The following is a 13949-nucleotide window of genomic DNA, read 5'->3' as shown; positions in this document are numbered from 1 at the left end:
TTGAAACGAGTTTGCTCCAGTTTGTGACCCCAGCGCCCAGCTGCAGCAGAGCTTCCCCGTGCTCCTGGAGAGTGTGGGTGGCTCCACAGCCCCCAGCCCCAGGCAGAGACCCGCTCAGGACCCTGCAGGCAATGCCTGAGATTCACCTGTGCCCTACGGGGACTGGGCCAGGGTGGGAGAGCAGCAGCCGTGAGTGCCCGTGACCTCTGGGACAGATCGGCACAATAGGGACTGTTGTGGTGGGAGGGTCTGTGTCACCTTAGTACTGTCTCCTGGATCTGGGTGGCCTTGGCTCCTGCATGCCTGGCTTGCCCCCATGTGTCTCTGCCTTCTTTCCTACACATCCTGGAACCCATTTCCTCTTCCCCCTGAACCTAGGAGAGGGCACCAAGGCTGTCGAGTGGGGTCCTAGGGAGAGAGCAGCAGGACCTCTGTGCACTGCTGACCCCTGCTGTCTGCACTGAGCTGCTGGGGAGAGCGGGGGGCAGTGAGGAGGGAGGGGCATGGTGGGCTGCTATGGGTGCCATGCACTGGCCCTGCTCACCCCAGCTAGGCCTGAAGACAGGGGTGCCCAGGAGTCCATGGGCAGAGAAGGATTCCACCCAGGGAAGGAGACCCCAGGGTCCCTCAACACCCAGGGCCTTGCACAGACACTGGCAATTAGATCCAGCACCACTGTGACCGTGCCTAAGGCTTTTCTCTACTGCTCAATGTCGTTTACTCTGCATTCCAATTCATTACTTCTAATACAGCTTTAAGACCTTTTTGTTTTGAAATGATCCTAGGCAGAGGCCTGGAGCCCCTGGGTGCCCAGGCCTGGGCCTGTCTGGCAGGGATGGAGACCTGAGCACTCAGAAGTGGGCAATGATGACCTGGTGGGGTGCAGCTCCCAGAAGTAGGCCAGAGAAGGTTTCTGTGCCGAGAGTGTGCTCCTATGGGTGTGCTGGGGCGCAGGTGCCTGGGGGCTGTGTCCTGCCCGTCTCGTCTCTCCTTCCTCAGGGGCAAGGGTATCCCACAGTCTCTGCCTCACCACGCTTCAGCAGCCTGGGTCCCTCCTCTGACCTCCCTCAGCTGGTCACAAGCCTGTGCCTGGGAGGTCCCAGGAGGCTCTGGCATCTGGGGTTCACTTGCAAGCTCAGCTCCCTGCATTCCGGGGTGTGGCTCATCAGCATTGTTAGGGGTTTGACTCTGGGAGGCCCCTGGGGTGGGGATCCCAGGCCAGGTGCATCCTTGGCTGGGGTAGCAGTTGCCCCTGAGAGTCCCCTGCACCTGCGCATCTAGGTGGTATGGACAGTGATGCCACCTGCTCTCACAAGCCCTGATTCCCTGGCTGGTGTCTTCCCTCTGAAGGCCACTCCTCTTCTCTGTCCATCCTGGGGGAATGCCTGGGTGTCCCTTGCGGGCGCTCACCTCCTCCATCTGCTCCAGACTCCCTAGAAGGTTCCAGATTTCCTCAGCCCCTGAGTCAGCGCTCTCTGGACAGGAGACTTGCCATGATCCTGAGACCCAGGGAGGAGGTATGCAGTGTATAGACCCTGGCAAGACTCCAGCAGCCCTGCTAGACGCCCCCTCCCAGGCTGGGGAGCAGCTGTGGCAGGATGATTCTGCCCACCCTGGTCATGGCTGACTCCGCTCAGGGGCCAGAGGTGGGAGGTGGCTCTGAGGGACCCACGAGTCCCTTTAGGAAATCCTAGCTGAGGGTCAGAGACTCAACCCCAACACATACCTGAATCAGGATACTTAAATCTCTTACATAAAATGGGATGTTAGCATCTAACCTAGTCACATTCCTCTGTATACTTTAACTCATCTCAAAATTACTTATAATCTCTACTACAGTGTAAGTGTTATATCAGTGGTTGTCATACTGTATTGTTAAGGTAGTAATGACAAGAAAAAACATACTGTGGGGGCCGGCACTGTGGTGTAGTGAGTAAAGCTGCTGCCTGCAGTGCCAGCATCCCATGTGAGCGCTGGTTCAAGTCCCGGCTGCTCCACTTCCGATGCAGCTCTCTGCTCTGGCCTGGGAAAGCAGTAGAAGATGGTCCAAGCCCTTGGGGCCCCTGTACCCATGTGGAAGACCTGGAAGAGGCTCCTGGCTCCTGGCTTCAGATCAGCCCAGCTTCTGGTAGTTGTGGCCATCTGGGAAGTGAACAGCAAAAGGAAAACACCTCTCTCTCTCCTCTCTTTCTCTGCCTTTAAAAACAAACAAAAACATGTACTGTGTTTGTTCAGTTCAGTTCAGTTCAGTTTTTTAAAATCTTTTTTATCCATGATTGATTGAATCCATGGATGTGGAACCCACAGATATGGAGAGCCAGCTATAATGTTCCCTCTTCAGCAACCAAGGGAAAAATTAGGAGAATGGTCTAACAGACTTACTAATTGGGAATCTACTGTAACAAATTAATGAAAGCTAACCATATCATACTCCTCTCCAATCCTCCCTCTTATATGTTTATGGTGGTTGACTGAAATGAGTGAAGAGGAAAAGTATTACATACTAAAAAAGCATAACATTTTTTTTAATTACATAGGGCAACATATTTAACATTTTACATAATATTAGGTACTTTGAAATGTTGTCTTTTAAATCTTTATTTAAAAGGCAGAGAGACAGAGATAGATAAATTCCACCCACTGGTTCCCACCCCAAATGCCTGCAACAGCTGCAGATGAGCCAAGCCAAGGCCAGGAGCCAAGGACTCTGTTTGGGTCACCAGTGTGGGTGGCAGGGGCCTATGTACTTGAGCCATCACCTGCTGCTGGAAGCAGGAGCAGAGGTGGAACTGAATCCAGCCACTCCCCAGTAGTTGTGGCCATTTAGGGAGTACACCAGTGCATGGAAGATCTGTCTTTCCTTCTCTCCCTCTAACTCTGTATTTCAAATAAGTAAATCTTAAAAAAAAAATTCTGGTGTAGAAACATCTGAAATCTCTTTATATTAGGAGGCTTCCAAAAATTGCATGTAAAATGTGCATTATGAAAACCGCATGGATTTCAAAATTTTTTATACCCAAAAAAATCAATCTTTTAATCTCACTTTGCACAGAGTTTTTGAAGGATGTTATAGTCTTCAGCCCAAGTAGCCTTGTAGTTTGTTTTATTTATTTGCTATTTTCGGTACACCACCCTGCCGTCTGCTTTGGAGTTCGTAGCAAAGCTTTCCCAGTCGCTTCTGGGAAACAAAGTTCAGTGTTGCAGAGCTTCACTAGCCACTCTATTCTTTTCCAAAAACCACATTAATCAAAAAGCAAACAGTTACTCCATAGTAGGTTTGGGAAACTCATAACCAGGAATACTGCACACTCCCCGTTCTGTCACTGTTTTCAGATTTGGTCATGTGTACACATGTGCTCACAAACACATCCACATTAGGTAGAAGAGATCAGGAAACAGTAATAACATGGACCCTGAACTGTTTTCTTCTAATTGCTAGAGATGAAGAAATCTTGGAACCTTTCTTTTCTCTCCCACACACTGGGTTTGGCCCAGGTAAAGGCAAGCAAGCTGCCTGCCAATAGAACAGGACAGTGAAGTCCCATCACATGCTGTTCTTCAACAATTTCTGAAGAAGGCACTTCGATTTGCCCTGAAGCCATGATGGTGGTCAGTGAAGAGAGCAGTGCTTTCCTTTTTTATGTTTAAAATTAATTTATTTATTTGAAAGGCAGAACGACAGAAACGGAGAGATAGAAATATCTACCTTCCATCTGCTGGGTCACTCCTCAAATGGTAGCAACAGCCAGGTCTGGGCCAGGCCAAAGCCAGGAGCCTAGAACCCTATCCAGATCTCCCAGATGGGTAACAGGGACCCAAGTACTTGGGCCATCTTCTGCTCTCTTCCCAGGCACATTAGCAGGGAGCTAGACAGGAAGCGGAACAACCAGGACTCACACTGGCATTGCAGTATGGGATGCTGGCATTCCAAGTGGCACTTGACCCACCGCGCCACAGCACCCACCCTTCAGTGCTTCAGCTGTCTTAGATCTCAACTCTCTTGCTTAGCCCTATGGGACTCTGATGTGTGACTAATCCTAGGGTTTCTGGGACGTGAGTCTTTGAAGCACAAATTAGTCCCTAGAATAATCTCAAGGGAGGAGTCTTTCCCCAGCCATTCTCCTTTTCAGCTGGACTCTAACAGTACTGCTTCTGCTGATTGCTTCAGCTGTGGACTTAAATGTTTGTCACACCAATAAAGACATCTTCGCTGCCTCCCACTCCCAGTTCTCACTTTCTAAAATTTCCTCAAGTCATAAGACAGAAAAAAATACATCTGAGCAGATTTGGAGATTTATTTATTTCTCCCAGATAAACTCTCCTCCCTATCACAAGGTATAGAATAGGCATACGAAAATGATGAGAACTCCTAACTTACTTTTATCCCATAAGGCTCAAGAAACGGTTCGGGATTGACATTTGTTTAATCTCATTCATTCCTTAGTTGATGTTTATCAACACTTGGGGTATGCACCTGCCAGTAACCATTGCTATACATTTAGGAAAACAGGCTGGAAAACTGAGAGTTTTTTTCCTGAGTGACAAACTGAGCAAGTAACACAGCTGAGAACAAAAAAGTCCTTACCATCTTGAGTCTCCCTGGATTCAGCTACCCAGGGCCTCACTGCATCTGATTTATCCCATGTGTCTGAGACAGACAGACCTGAGCTCCCACTCTCCTCATCCCTTTGGAAGACTGAAAGAAATGATTTTTATTTAAATACCGTGTATAAGAATATACCTGCATACAAGTTAAAAAATGTTGCGTTGTGGTATTTTTCTTAATTCTGTGAGGATAAAACCTAACTCAGTGGTGAGTGGAGTATTATATTTTTAATACTAAGATCAAGTTTTAAGCTAAAATCACACCAGTCATATTTGGCAATTACTGTACATGTAGTGTTAATAAGCCACATACTGGAAGATACTTGTTCCTAAACCTTGGAGAAAAATGAGTGAACATGTGTCTATATCTAAACTAATGTTTTACTATTCTCTGTGATTTTGATAGTTAATAGCTCATCAGTTGTTCGATTCCCATTGGCATATTTGATTGTCTGTTAGTAAGGACTTCGTTCTGTAACACTGCTGATATGAGTGTCTCGTTATAGGCTCATCTGCTCTGCCTTACTGGCCTGCAGCTGGCCTTGTCACCTCCCCTTTACAGTTAATCTCGGGTCTCTCCTCGGAGGATACCAAGGAGGGTTCTAGGTGAGTTCATCCGGGCTAAGCAGGCGGGGAACAGGCCTGTTTTTCCACCCATTCCTTAATCAGTTGGTGAGCAATGGCTAACTTCGGGGGCACCCAGAACGGAAAAGTCTCATTCTGTTGACGAATGTAAGGATTCTTTCTCCTCAGGGCTGCGGCCACCTCATCATGACTGAACCAGGCAGCTGCCTCTAGTTCTTTCAAGTTCAGCTGGATCTGAAAGATATAAAGAAGGAAAGGATGTAAGGTTAGGAGCTACAAAATTTAAAATACTGCAGCCAAAGCTAAGGAAATGATTCTAGAATTAAGAAATCTTAGAAGATAGTGAAAATAGTTCTGGATATTGCCCAGATGCCAAATAGGTATAAGAGATGAGAATTAGGGGCCGGTGCTGTAGTGTAGTGAGTAAAGCTACCGCCTACAGTGCCAGCATCCCATATGGATGCTGGTTCGAGTCCCAGCTGCTACACTTCAGATCCAGTTCCCTGCTGATGCGGCTGGGAAAGCAGTGAAGGAGGATCCAAGTCCTTGAGCCCCTGCACCCATCTGGGAGACCCAGAAGAGGCTTCCGGTTTCGGATCAGCCCAGCCCCGGCTGTTGTGGCGATTTGGGAAGTGAACCAGTGGATGGAAGAGAAGACTCCCCCTCCCTCCCTCCCTCCCCTCCCCGCCTCTGCCTCTCTGTAACTCTGCTTTTCAAATAAATAAATCTTAAAAAAAATCCCCTTTCTGTCTCTCTCTCTCACTGTCCATAACTCTACCTGTCAAATAAAAAAAAAACCTATAAGTTCAAAGATGAAATATTGAAAGTAATTAAGATTGAGAGGAAGTTATGAATAGTACTTGCTTTTCTTTGCACTCCTAATGACGTATGACTCTTTCAATTGAAAAAGAAGATACAGGGGCTAGTACTGTGGCACAGCAGGTTAAGTCACCACCTGTAGTGCCAGCATCGTGTATGGGTGCTGATTTGAGTCCCATCTGCTACATTCTGATCCAGCTTCCTGCTAATGTGCCTGGGAAAGTAGCAGAAGATAGCCCAAGGGCTTGACCCCTGTACCCACATGGGAGACCCGGATAAAGCTCCTGGCTTTGGCCTGGTCCAGCCTGACTACTGTAGCCATTTGGGCAGTGAACTAGTGATGGAAGATTTTCTCCCTTTCCCTTTCTCTCTCTCTCTTCTCTCTTCTCTCTCTCTGTGTCTCTGCCTTTCAAATAAATACATTTTTTTTTTTAAAAAAGTGCAAAAGCTGGCATTGTGGCATCGCAGGTTAAGCTGCCACTTCGATGCCACCATCCCGTATCAGAGCGCTTGTCTGAGTCCCAGATATTTTGCTTCCAATCGAGCTTCTTGCTGATGCACCTGGAAAGGCAGCAGAAGATGGTCTGAGTGCTTGGGCCCCCGTCTTCCAGGTCGGCGGTCTGGATCAAGTTCTAGGCTTCTGTCTTCTACCTGCCCCAGCCACGGTCATTACAGCCATTTGGGTAGTAAACTAGTAGATGGAAGATTGCTGTCTCTTCTTCTTCTTCTTCTTTTTTTTTTAATTTATTTGACAGATTGAGAGAGAGAGACAGAGAGAAAGGTCTTCCTTCCATTGGTTCACCCCCCAAATGGCCACTACGGACAGAGCTATGCCAATCCGAAGCCAGGAGCCAGGTGCTTCTTCCTGGTCTCCCACACGGGTGCAGGTGCCCAAGCACTTGGGCCATCCTCCACTGCCTTCCCAGGCCACAGCAGAGAGCTGGACTGGAAGAGGAGCAACCGGGACTAGAACCCGGCACCCATATGGGATGCCGGCGCCGCAGGTGGAAGATTAACCAAGTGAGCCACAGTGCCGGCCCCTGTCTCTTCTCCTAACTCTGCCTTTCAAATCCTTTTTTTTTTTTTTTTAATTATAAATGTTACTCTTTTTTTCTAAGGATAAGGATTTTCCAAGGATAAGGATTAATGATAATCAGAAGCATAGTGTATTTTTTTGCAGAAACCAAACTAATATAAACTTTGTCCACAGGAAGCCGAGATAGATTAGATGTGCTATAAAAACCACACAACTGGCACTGTGGCATAGCGGCTGGGGCCACTACCTGCAGTGCCGGCATCCCATATGGGCGCAGGTTTGAGTCCCAGCTCCTCCACTTCCAGTCCAGCTCTCTGCTGTGGCCTGGGAAAGCAGTATAAGATGGCCCAAGTGCTTGGGCTCCTGCACCTGCATAGGAGGCCCAGAAGAGACTACTGGCTCCTGGTTTCAGATTGGTGCAGCTCTGGCCATTGCAGCCAATTGGGGAGTGAACCGGCAGATGGAGGACCTCTCTCTCTCTCTCTCTCCAGCAGATGGAGGACCTCTCTCTCTCTCTCTCTACCTCTACCTCTACCTCTCCTTCTATCTCTATGTAACTCTTGACTTTGAAATAAATAATAAATAATCTTTTAAAACACACACACACACACACACACACACACTAGGTAGACCATAGCAGGCAGGAACCACAATGCCATCTCTCAGGATGCTACAGAAGAGTTGGTGGCTAGCGCAGTGGAGCAGTGGGTTAAGCCACTGCCTGCAATGCTGGCATCCCACATGGGCACTGGTTCAAGTCCTCGCTGTTCCACTTCTGCTTTAGCTCCCTGCTAATGTGCCTGGGAAGGCAGCAGAGATGGGCCAAGAACTTGAGCCCCTGTACCCACATGGGAGACCAGATGAAGCTCCTGGCTCCTGGCTTCAGCTTGGCCCAACCCTGCCATTGCAGCCATTTGGAGAGTGAACCAGCAGATGCAAGATCTGGTTCTCTTTCTCTCTCTCTCTTCCTCTCTCTGTAACTCTGCCTTTCAAATAAATCAAATCTTAAAAAAAGTAGAAGAGTGAGAAGTTAGATAAGACAACATCTTGAGCAATAAGGCCAGTCCTGAAAACAGTTAAGTTAAATAATTTATGTGCCCACTATATGTAAGATTCTCTCAAAACATGACAATGGAAGAGGAATTGTCTTATATAAATGGTGTTGAGAAAATTGGATATCCACATTCAGAAGAATGAAATTGAGTTGTGTGTCACACCAAGTTAAAAAAAAATGCTCCAAAGGGATTAAAGACTTAAATGTAAAATCTGAGAGAATACAACTCTTAGAAGAAAACTTGGAGGGGACGGTGCTGTGGCATAGCAAGGTAAAGTCACTGCCTGCAGCGCTCGCATCCCATATGGGCACCAGTTTGAGACCCGGCTGCTCTACTTGCAGTCCACTCTCTGCTATGGCCTGGGAAAGCAGTAAAAGCTGGCCCAAGTCCTTGGGCTCCTTGCATTGGCCTAGCCCAGCCCCTGGCCATTGTGGCCATTTGGGGAGTGGACCAGCAAATGGAAGATCTCTTTCTTTGCCTCTGCCTCTGCCTCTCTGTAACTCTGCCTTTCAAATAATAAATAAATAAATCATACAAAAAAAAGAAAACATACTGAATAAGCTTCTAGACACTGAACTGAGCAATGATTTCCTAGATAGCACAACAGAAGCACAGGAAACAAAAGCAAAAATAGTCAGGTGGGATTACATCGGACTAAAAACTTCATCAGAGCAAAGGGGGAAAAAAAGCAACCTACAAAATGGAAGAAAATATTTACAGACCATGTATCTGATAAAGGACTAATATATAAAGTACCTAAGGAACACCTACAACTCAAATCTAAAAAACAAAAAACTAGAAATAACGGGCAAAGGACCAGAAGAGACAGCTTTCAAAAGAAGACACACATGTGGCTAAAGTTATATGAAAAGTTGTTCAGCATCACTAATCAAGGAAATGCAAATCAAAACCATGAGCTATCACCTCGCATCTGCTAGGATAGTTATCATCAAAAATAAAGGACAACCAATGCTGGCAAGGATTTGCGGAAAAAAGAACCCTTGTACACCGTTGTGGGGAATGTAAGTGGGTGCAGCCACAAAGAGAAACGAAGAGGAAATTTCCTCAAAAAATTAAAAATAGAACTATCAGGGCTGGTGTTGTGGCACAGCAGGTGAGCCACCCCTGTGATGCCAGCACCCGTATGAGTGCAGGTCTGAGTCCTGTCTACTCCACTCCCCATCCATCTCCCTGATAATGCGCCTGGGAAAGCAGTGAAAGATGGCCCAGGTACTTGGGTCCCTGTACCCATGTGGGAGACTGAGATGGAGAGATCCAGGCTCCATGCTTGGCCTGGCCCAGCCCTGGCCACTGCAGCCATTTGGGAAGTGAACCAGCGAATGGAAGGTACCTGCTCCCCTCTCCCCTGTAACTGCCACTCAAATAAAACCTTTAAAAACCAGAATTACGGAGCCGGCGCCGTGGCTCAATAGGCTAATCCTCCACCTTGCGGCGCCGGCACACCGGGTTCTAGTCCCGGTTGGGGCGCCGGATTCTGTCCCGGTTGCCCCTCTTCCAGGCCAGCTCTCTGCTATGGCCAGGGAGTGCAGTGGAGGATGGCCCAGGTGCTTGGGCCCTGCACCCCATGGGAGACCAGGAAAAGCACCTGGCTCCTGGCTCCTGCCAGGATCAGCGCGGTGCGCCGGCTGCAGCGGCGGCCATTGGAGGGTGAACCAACGGCAAAGGAAGACCTTTCTCTGTCTCTCTCTCTCACTGTCCACTCTGCCTGTCAAAAAAAAAAAAAAAAAAAAAAAAAACCAGAATTACGTTTGATCAAGCAATCCCACTTCTGGATATATATCCAAAGGAACTGAAATCTGAACCCTGAGGAGATGGGTAACTGCACTCCCACATTCATTGCAGCAGCATTCATAACAGCCAGGATACGTAAACAATCTAAATTATCCATCGTGGACGAATGGATAAAGAAGCGGTAAATAAATGCAATGGGATATTCAACTTTGCAAAAAGGAAAACTGCATTTCAACAAAATGGATGAACATGGAGGGTATGCTACATGAAATAAACTAGACACAGACAAAATCTAGATGAACTCACATGTGGAACCCCAATTGGTCAAACATAGAAACACAGTAGAATGGTGGTGCCCAGGGTCTAGTGGAAAGGAGGAAATGGGGAGGTATTGGTTAAAGGGTATAAAGTTTCAGTTACGTAAAATATGTTGAAGATCTGTACAACATAGGGCCTATCGTTAATACTGTGTTGTTTATGTAAAATTTTTCTAAGAATAGATCTTATGTTAAGTGCTTTTATTGCGAAAAAGAAAAACCAAAGGGGACAGGAAGAAACTTGGATGCAATGAATAAATGTATAGCATAGGTATAATTTGATGGTATCAGAGGTGTATATTTATCTCCAAATTCATCAAATTGCATTCATTAATTACAGCTTTTCTATGTCAATTGTACCTCAATAAAGTAGTTCAAAAATTATCTCATAATTGGGAGATATACAGGGGAGAATGGTGATGGTTTACTATACTGCAAATTCCTTGGGGTTATAAGTCATACATCTTGTAATGTAAGCCATGGTGGACATGATAGAGATGTAAGAAGTAAAGCCAAGGAAGCCTCACAGCATAAGGGAAACAAGAACTCACCTCTGTCTGCCCTGGCTTCACAGTTGCGTGACAAGCAATCATGAGAGAACAGTTAGGAAAGGGCCAGTGTTGGGATGTGGAGTACTGCAGGCTTTCCACTTCCAGTCCCACCTCTTCTGCAACTTCCCGACGAACAGCCTCTTCCACACTCTCACCTGCAAGCATTCAGAGTAATTCAGGACAGCCTGCTGCAGGAAGTCTGTCATGTGTCTGTATCATGATAGCCCATTTTGAATGGAGTGCCAAACTGACTTAGTGTCTATGAAGCGTCTTTGGGAGTGTCCTACACCTTTGACTCTTACCAACAATAGGAATCAAGTCTGGAGTTGGATACTGAACCAGTGCTTGAGCCTGCTAGGTTCGTTACAATGTGAAGTAAGGCTGGCAGTGGGGGAGGCCACTGCTGCCCACAAGGTTGCTAAAAATTCCACTTCCCACCATGTTCAAATTTTACCCCAATGAGCTGGGAAAAAAATGACCAAGCTATGAATAAATATTGAGTTGTAGTTGATATTAAAGATGCTGAAATATTTAGGGAGACGTGTAATAATGTTTATAATTTGTGCATCAAGAAATAAGATGAACTGGTGGATGGTGTTACAGAATGAACAAAACTTGGCTCCCCAAACTCATGCAGATGTAAAGTCTTTTTTTTCTTAATTTGTATGTATCTCATAAATACATTAAGAACATAGTATTTCTTCCCACTGTACCTGCACCCCCCACTCTCCCCCTCCTCTTCCTCCCTCTCCTGTATGAGAAAGAAAAAAAAAAGAATGGAATTTAAACAACTAAGAGAACAGTTCCTCAACAGTCTAGACAAGGACTGTTCTGTTACCGCTTCTTGAAGATGATTTTGCTTCCCCCCTTCCTCTTATCCCTTCCTTTCTCCCCCTTCTTTCCTTTTAGAAATTTGATTCTTTAAAGAAGAACCCAAGCATGATACATCTTTTGTGAGCTCTTAGACGTAACTATAACTTATGAGATGTAATATCCTCCATTTAATACACTAAAAGGAAGTGATTCTTCAGAACAAGTTTTACTATTAAGTCTCATGGTACAACTCTGGGGACAGAGGTCCTGAATGAGAACTTAGTGCACAGTGCCTCTTGTTGTTTTTTTTTTTAACAAATAACACTCTTATGTATGGCATAAGTGATCACCTAAGGCTCTTGACATGAGCTGCCTTGGCTATGGAAGCCTTTTAGATACAGTAGCTCGACAAAGCCATAAGCAAAGTGGAAGTTCTCTCCTCCCTTCAGAGAAAAGTACATCCTTCTTTGGTGGCCACTTCTTAAGTCTTTCTGTTATTTAAAGATTATTTGAAAGACAGAGTTACAAAGAGGTGGTGGTGGGGAGGTCTTCCATCTACTGGTTCACTCCCTAGATGGCCACAATGGCCACAGCCCATCTGATCTGAAGCCAGGAGTCAGGAGTTTCTTCCAGGTCTCCCACATGGGTGCAGGGGCCCAAGGACTCAGGCCATCTTCTACTGCTTTCCCAGGCCATAGCAGAGAGCTGGATCAGAAGAGGAGCAGCCGGACTTGAACTGGTGCCTATATGGGATGCTGGCACTGCAGGCGGCGGCTTTACCCGCTGAGCCACAGTGCTGGCCCCTCAATGTAAAGTCTTAATGTTAAGGGTGGATGGACTGAAGGTGGAGAATGATCTAATTATGGCCTGTGAGTGGTGGGTCTGGTGGCAGGTCCTTAGGTCACTGGGAACTTGCCTCAGAAGGCAGTTCCCAAGGGATGGTTGCTTATTTAAGCTAAGTTTGGCCTTGCTTCTTTCTCTCTGCCTCCTGGCTTACCATGTGATTATGCTTCCGTTCCTGCCCCACCTCTGCCAGCCTCCACCAGACTCCAGAGTAACGGGACCACCCAGTGCTGAACTGTGTACCTCCAAACTGTAAGCAGAAGTATTCTTTTCTTTCCATGAAGCTCTTCTTGGGTATTTTAGTTCAAATAACAAAGAGCTGACTAAAAAACTAATTGGCAAATGAATGGCTATTTGATACATGGAGTACAAAGCTATGGAATCTAGGTGTAGGCATACAGGTGTTCACTGTATGATTCTCTCAAGTGTGCTGCATGTTTGAAAAATTTGCCTAATACTGGAAAATTAGGATGTCAGCGGTTTTCTTGATGTGACAAGGAAGAATGTGCTTGAGATACCAAGCACCATGGCAACAGCAACAAACACCTGTTAATAAGACTTTAGGTCCTCCAGTGTCACCTGTTTATCCCCTGAACTTACCTATATCGCAGAACCCTGCCAAGGCAGAGTACATTCCTTTGGGAAAGGAGCTCTGGCGGGCAAGCAGGCATCGGGTTCCATCTGACACCAGAGTGATCACCACGGGAGCCATCTAAGAGAGGGGGATGGAAACTGAGCCAGGGGCCCTTTAGGGCCTCTAGTGAACTGAAGGAAGAAGAGCCTTATGATTGGGTGGGCTTCCTTCGCCAGAACTGAGCAGCCCATGACCTCTGGGATTACTGTCCCCTTGAAGCCCTGCTTACTTGTGGGTAATAGATGATGTTACTGGAAGGGCACACACGCTTGCTCCCTGCCATGTTCTTCCTGGTGGGCTGCCCACTTCTGCTGCAGAACTGGTGAGCATCATGCCAGCTGAGGAGAGCCTGAGCCTGCGAGTACAGAGACATGCCTGGTTTTCATTTAGAAAGCTTGTGGGGCTCACCCAGAACGGCACCAGGCATGTCTCCAGAGCAGTGCATAGGGAAATGTCGGCGTCTTTCCAGCTTCACTACTTTAATTTTTTAAAAGATATTTGTTTGTTTGTTTGTTTGTTTTGAAAGGCAGAGTTACAGTGAGGCAGAGGCAGAGAGAGAAAGAGGTCTTCTATCCGCTGGTTTACTCCCCAGATGGCCGCAAGAGCCAGAGCTGGACCTGATCCAAAGCCAGGAGACTGGAGCATCTTCCAGGTCTCCCAGGCAGGTGCAGGGACCCAAGGACTTGGGCCATCTTGTACTGCTTTCCCAGGCCATAGCAGAGAGCTGGATAGGAAGCAGAGCAGCTGGGACTTGAATCGGTGCCCATATGGGATGCCGGCACTGTAGGCTGTGGCTTTACCTGCCACACCACAGCATCAGCCCCCAGCTTCACTACTTTAAATGGTTACTAATTTAAACTTTAAGATAAGGAAACTATATGAACATATTCCTCTAGCATCAGAAATCTAAGTAAAGGAAAGCATATTTTAAAATGGATG

At 46.8% G+C, this 13949-nt stretch overlaps 1 protein-coding gene across 17 annotated transcripts in view; it reads right to left on the bottom strand.

The window, feature by feature from the left end:
- Positions 1 to 4281: 4281 nt before the first annotated feature.
- Positions 4282 to 13949, bottom strand: part of NUDT13 (nudix hydrolase 13) — a 39499-nt gene continuing 29831 nt past the window's right edge. For 7 of the 17 annotated variants that reach the window (XM_051823780.2, XM_070057849.1, XM_008269973.4 and 4 more), the window contains 4 exons: positions 13240 to 13365; positions 12977 to 13088; positions 10721 to 10875; positions 4282 to 5424 (listed from right to left, as the gene is read on the bottom strand). In XM_051823780.2, the coding sequence (XP_051679740.2) occupies positions 5227 to 5424; positions 10721 to 10875; positions 12977 to 13088; positions 13240 to 13365 (591 nt within the window). In that variant the 3' untranslated portion in view covers positions 4282 to 5226. Of the gene's footprint in view, positions 5425 to 10158; positions 10216 to 10720; positions 10876 to 12976; positions 13089 to 13239; positions 13366 to 13949 lie in introns of all 17 variants that reach the window. The other 10 variants (XM_070057857.1, XM_051823781.2, XM_070057854.1 and 7 more) reach the window with 2 other exon arrangements.

Source organism: Oryctolagus cuniculus, chromosome 15 (assembly GCF_964237555.1).
Source record: "Oryctolagus cuniculus chromosome 15, mOryCun1.1, whole genome shotgun sequence".
Classification (NCBI taxonomy): Eukaryota; Metazoa; Chordata; class Mammalia; order Lagomorpha; family Leporidae; genus Oryctolagus; species Oryctolagus cuniculus.
Note: the sequence above shows the minus strand (reverse complement) of the source record. Positions and strands in the feature narration are given on the sequence as shown.